The 6,000-nt window shown below is 40.8% G+C and overlaps 1 protein-coding gene across 2 annotated transcripts in view; it reads right to left on the reverse strand.

The window, feature by feature from the left end:
• Window positions 1–5,644, reverse strand: part of LOC139822232 (uncharacterized) — a 46,552-nt gene extending 40,908 nt beyond the window's left edge. For both annotated transcript variants that reach the window (XM_071793848.1, XM_071793846.1), the window contains exon 1: window positions 4,407–5,644. In XM_071793848.1, coding sequence (XP_071649949.1) covers window positions 4,407–4,896 — 490 coding nt within the window. In that variant the 5' untranslated portion in view covers window positions 4,897–5,644. The remainder of the gene's footprint in view (window positions 1–4,406) is intronic.
• Between the last annotated feature and the right edge of the window lie 356 nt (window positions 5,645–6,000).

Here is a 6,000-nt window from a genome sequence, read left to right on the forward strand (position 1 = left end):
CATCTCTCGCATAAAATATTCGCGGCTGATTATTTCGCGACAACGAATTTCGACGATTTAGGCGATCGCATTGTTTACCATTCCATTCACGCCAGTGTGTTAAATAATTCATTAATGCCGATATAATTTACGGTCGTTATCCGAAACAGCAAAACATTGACGTCGAATTTGCTATAATCCAATTTCCATTATCAAATGCGTAGTCAGATATTTCATTAACGATTTTCGGAAAAAACTTGGAAAATATTGACGCGCCTAGCTAACTTTAATTAAGTCAATCGCAGGAAAGGCCTGAGTATCGATTTATAAGATAATATTATTATAAATATATCTTTTTATACGCATCGAATAATTAAAAACATTAAATTCGGTTATTTATGTGTTATACAAAATATTATATCCTTTAAATAAAAGTAGTTATATTATCATTATATCGATAGGTTGGAAAATTATTAAACTTAATATTATTCATGTTAACTAATTGCTAAGTAATTAATCAGATAAATTATATATCATAACATAATTCTGAAAATAGTATAATAATGACAAATAATCACAAATCACATGAATTTGTCAAAGTTAAATTAGTAAGACATACTCTCACAAATTCAGTAGCAATAATTAATGTAATTAAATCGAAAGGCTTTTTTTGTCAAAAAAAAAACAGCAAATTTTCTTGTTAAAAAATTCGATTATTTTGCATTGTGAATGAATAGTCCAAGTTTATTTATAACAGAAGAAAGTACAGTCAAATTATTGGTTACTTTTAAAAGAATGTTCACACGTATAAAATACAGCAAAATTATTAGAAATAATGATCCATTTATAGCATAATAATTTCTATTACACTTTTACTATAACGATAATAATTCCCTTATCGTGTACAAAAATTTTCATGCATATCAAGCGACTCTCTAGCAGCTATTTAGGTCGATTCACCTTCCATTTATGAAATATAGCTATCCAAATGTGCGCGACGGATTACGGAGTGACTTCACCGCGCGAATTCCCGCTCCGGACGCCTTTTTCGGTCGTTAAAAGAAACGAAAGTGACGGGCCATTATCCCGTTTCCCCACAAAAACGATCCGCTTTCGTCCCCAGCTACGAGCCGCGGCCCTCGCCGGTCATTTATCTCGATAATGACAGTTCGGAACAATTTCTATATTAGAGGGCCTCATTAGAACGCCGCGCCAGCTTGTAATTTACCTCGTCGACATTTTTACGTCCGCAAATGCACGAATTAAAACGCGATAGCGAACGTGTTTCTACACTCGTCGCGCCTTAGCACTCAGCTCTTTGCTTAATCGCGAATATCATTTAAAAAAAAAAAGATTCTAATTGTTGGCAGGTTCTTGAACAAAGACAAAGCGAAACGATTGTCGAAGCAGTTCTCTGCTAACAGTAGATTTCGTATCATGGAAAAGGATTATCTCTCAAACCTCAATTATCATCAGAAACGTTTTTAAATTTTCTATTCTTATAGCGATATAGTGTAACAATTTAATAAAGCTAATTTTTTTGTGTATTAATAGTATCTCAAACAAGTAAAAGCTTAATCAAATTATACTCAAACGTATCATAATTGTTACATAATTACTTTATCATCAATATTCGCACTAATTATTACGCAGTAGCGCCTCAACGAGATATTATCGGTGCAATATTATTCGTGTTAAAATTTTTGCGATAACATCGAACGAGAGACCATATACAGTTCACGTTGACAATTGTCGGTTCGCAGGTAATCATAGTCCAAGTTTCAACGTGCGTCATCGTCGCTTCCGGAATTAATACTTAAACGCGAGAAACGCCAAGCGGGAAACTTTCCGCGCAATTCACGCACCTCCGTCGAGGAGGTTGTCGCCGTATTTTATTTCCCGGCACCAAGACACGTCCCATTCGTTTCTCAAGAATTTTGCTGGCTAAGAATCAACTTATAAGCGTCTGAAAAATTCACTTTCGCATTGATACTTCGATGGTTTATTAAAAAAAAATTATAAGCGCCGCGCGTGCGCGCCGATAATTGAAAAATATTCACCTAAATGAAAAAAAAGTTTAGAAACTGAGGGGGAAATATAAGACTTCTTTTATATTTCAGGATAGATTATTTGCATTTTCCATAATGTAAAATAATTTATAATTTAGGAATAATTTGACGTTATTTGTCAAACGTTATTCGAATTTTATATAATGTTAAAATATTTAAACTGGGAACGCAGTAGTTCACCGTTCCCTACGTTTCACATATTTTGCAATCGTCGTCGCTCATCCGCACGTCGAGACGCTCCAAAAGGATCGGAATATGAGCAATACGCGCGATAAATGTTAATGGTCGAAAATTAATTGGCAAGTTTTTAACGGGGCAATAAAAATAATGAGCCATGACGGCGGACAGGTAGGCCGGGGGATACGACGCAAAAATCGCGCGATAGACTGGCCGCTCCATTTTCGTCGGGAATGGCCGCATTAAATGTTATGGATGGCCGTACCGAAAGGGGTGAGCGATTTTTCTTCGAGTTAATGCGCCACGGTAAGAGAAGTGCGCCGCGCGAAGAGAGTTATGACTCGCGCAATATCATACCAAAGCGACGTCGCGTCAATGCGTCCGCGAGAAGCGCGATAACAATAAACTTAATAGTGTAATGACACTGCTGGCAGTTAATGAGTGATGATTTCGAGGACCTTAAGTATCTCGCAAGGACTCGAGCGTTAGCGACAAGTGTATCGAACGAAATGACTTGTCACTTTAATAAATAATATTTCAATCCAAATTCAATTCTAAACATTGTTGTAAAACATTGTTAAATGTTACGTTATCATGTTGCGTTAAATAAATAGATATATAAAATATTGTGGAACTAATTATAAAAGCAAAATAATAAATAATTATTACAGTAAAATATTGAAAATTAAGATACCTATTGATTTCGGCGAATTTGTTATTTGAGAAAATTTAACTTTTATTTTTAATGACAGCGCCCATCTTTTATGAGGTATTTTCTAACAATAAAGTCAAAGTTGCGACATTAATTTCAGCGACACAGAGGAGTAATCGTGCGTTGATACACCAACGTGAAATGTCAATTACGCGAGTGTAGACTGATGAGCTTTCGCGAGCCAAGAGAATGACGTGAATTTATATCACGAAATTTTCGGAGAAATTAATGTGATCGAATTTAGAGTTAATATCACTGAAATGTAACCTGCATAATTATACTTTAACACTTTGAATACTGACAGAATAAATCGCTGTCTTGCCACTGCATAAAAAGATTTTATTTTAATGGATATTATTGATCAAAATTAAAATGTTAAAATAGCTTAACTAAAATTCGTGCAAAATGTGCAGATATGCAAAACCGATATCGTAAAATATGCAGATTTAATTGCACATTTGATTGCAAAAAATTATTTGTTGCTTAATATTAGAGATAATTCTGCATCGTGCATTCTTTCCTATTCGCGTTATTTTTATTATGTGTAATTAAAAGAAGAAATGTCACTTATTGGAGTAATACGAAAGTCAACAATGAAATGTGAAGTATTCGGTGCGTGACATCTAATACACGATTCATAATTTATTTAAACAAAAGGAAAATATTTAATGATTCACGTAACAGTAACGATGCAACACTCGATGCGTTGCATCGAAGCTTTCGAAGCCAATTAATTTTTATCGGCAAAACGAGCGTAATTAAGACGCTCGTAAAGTTTACACGGATATTACAAACTGTACGATCGATTGCGAAAGGATTTCATGAAAATTTCAGAAAGCAAATCTGCAGCAATAGCTCACGTTCATACGAAGAAACTGTGCTCATGCGATAATTTATAATAATTTTGATTCGAAATAAAAATAGATGTAAGTATATAGTCGATTATAAGTTTCACACAAACGAAAATCATATCGTACAGTTCTTCGAAAAGTTAAATATATTTATAATAAATTATATATATTAGCGAATGTTTCCATGTTAATTTAATATAAACTTATCAATCAAAGATACATTGGAAAAACAGAATAAACATATTGGAGCATCGAATGCTTCCGTACAAAAGCTATTAAAAAACGAGAGAGAGAAGAACTGATAACTTTTTTCCTGAAAAAGAAAATTTGGGAAAACCACCTGAAATATTTGCTTTTGGTATTTAAGCTCATGAACAAAACCAATAATGTTGTTTTAGGTACAAAATCATCGTTCCCCATATTTTTACACTTGACAATGCGTTTTTAACGGGACCATTATAAATTTCCACCTTCGAATAATCCTCCGAATAATCTTATTTTGCTACCGGCATTACTTTCACCTTCTTTAGGCCACTTCTAAATTCGTTACACTCATTGTTAGAAAGGTTTACTTCGGAATCCCGTTTGAGTTTGACCATTGACTCCAAAGAAACTCACCGTGTTGATGCAACTTGCCTCCTCCGACGGCTTGCTGCTGTGAATGTTTATGATGATGTGGTTGTTGTTGCTGTTGCTGCTGCTGCTGTTGTTGTTGTTGTTGCTGCTGTTGTTGCTGCTGCTGCTGCTGACGTGAATCCCGTGCCATGATCGCAGCGATGCTGAAGTCGGTTGCGCATTGACGGTTCGAGTTACAGTTGTTGTTGAGATTGTTCAGGAGGCTGCTGTTCGGCGACGGACTCGAGCTCTCGTCGCCGTCATCGCCGGCGCACCCGGACAGCCCGGTGGGTACCGCGGGGGCGGCGGTGCCCTCGCCCTGCATCTTTCTGCCCAGGTAGAGGTGATGTCGGGATTCCTCGTCGTCCTCCTCGCTGCCGGCACCTCCGGCACCACCGCCACCGCCGCCGCCACCGCCGCCACCGTCGCCGAACGAGGTCAGTGTCAGTCCGTTTCTCTTCCTACCGGTGAGGCCTCGCGACTCCAGCAACATCACCTCGCGCGCTGCTTCCTGGGCCACGTGGGGTCTATCGACAAACTAGTCGAGGCGCGTCTCGAGGCGGATTCGCTTGACGTCGCGACGTCGCTACGGGCCTCGCGCGTCACGACGATGCCAATGATCGCGACGCTGATGATCGCTGTCCGGAAGACGGTGAGCGTTTCTATCCTCGATACGCAAACACCGCTGAAGCGGCATCAGCATCCTCTCCTCCGAACACGCAAATCAGCTTCGATTTCCCGCTGTCGACATGCGCGCGTATACGCGTGCGAGGAGGTGACAGCGCGCGTGTACGCACGTGCGCGTGGAGGTACAGGAACCTGCGAGCGGAATCGGGCACGGATTGGTCGGTCACGATCGCCGTGTTCGTTGCGCGGCCAATGGAGTACGGGTAAACGTTGAAACTGATCAGGATCCTTATCGGAGCGGCGATAAGAATCAAAGCACACACTAAAACTACGTCAGACAGCTAACCGTGTCGTTTAGCGATTAGGGATAAGCGAATGTGATCCAGAGTAATCGACGCCGGCGAATGATGACTGAAGGAGCACTCCATCAATAGTGCGCGACTCGTGGAAAAGTTACGTCGTCACGGGGACACCAATCGCTTCTCTTACGCGCGTGCGAAAAAGCGAAGCCGCTTGATGTATCGTTTACACTCCAGGCCGCGCGAGCGAAACGTGGCGCGGACAGAGCAGGGAACGACAGACCGACCGGTTGCCCGACAGACTGACCCGCGCCACCGCCGGTCGCCTCTTCGTTTCGACCCCCATCCCCGCCAAACCCGATCGAGCTCGGTCGGACTGAGGCCGAAGGGACGGTAAAACATAAGCGGGAACGAGAGGAGAGAATACCCGGCGGGTGTCGATGGGCGGTTCCTTGGCACGCTCCTCCTCTGCGATCAGCACCCAGCTCCGCCTGCAGGCTCTCCCCCACGAAACCAACCTCGAGGTTCGCCTAAACGTTATTACCGCGTCGTTCTTCCTCTCCTTTCTACTCGTCCCTTCTCTTTCTCTCGCGCCCATGTCAGACCGAAACTGCCAACCGGGAGCCGACGATACATACAAACACGCACGAGCGTCCACAGGAGGAGTCTCT

Source organism: Temnothorax longispinosus, chromosome 11 (genome assembly GCF_030848805.1).
Source record: "Temnothorax longispinosus isolate EJ_2023e chromosome 11, Tlon_JGU_v1, whole genome shotgun sequence".
Lineage (NCBI taxonomy): Eukaryota > Metazoa > Arthropoda > Insecta > Hymenoptera > Formicidae > Temnothorax > Temnothorax longispinosus.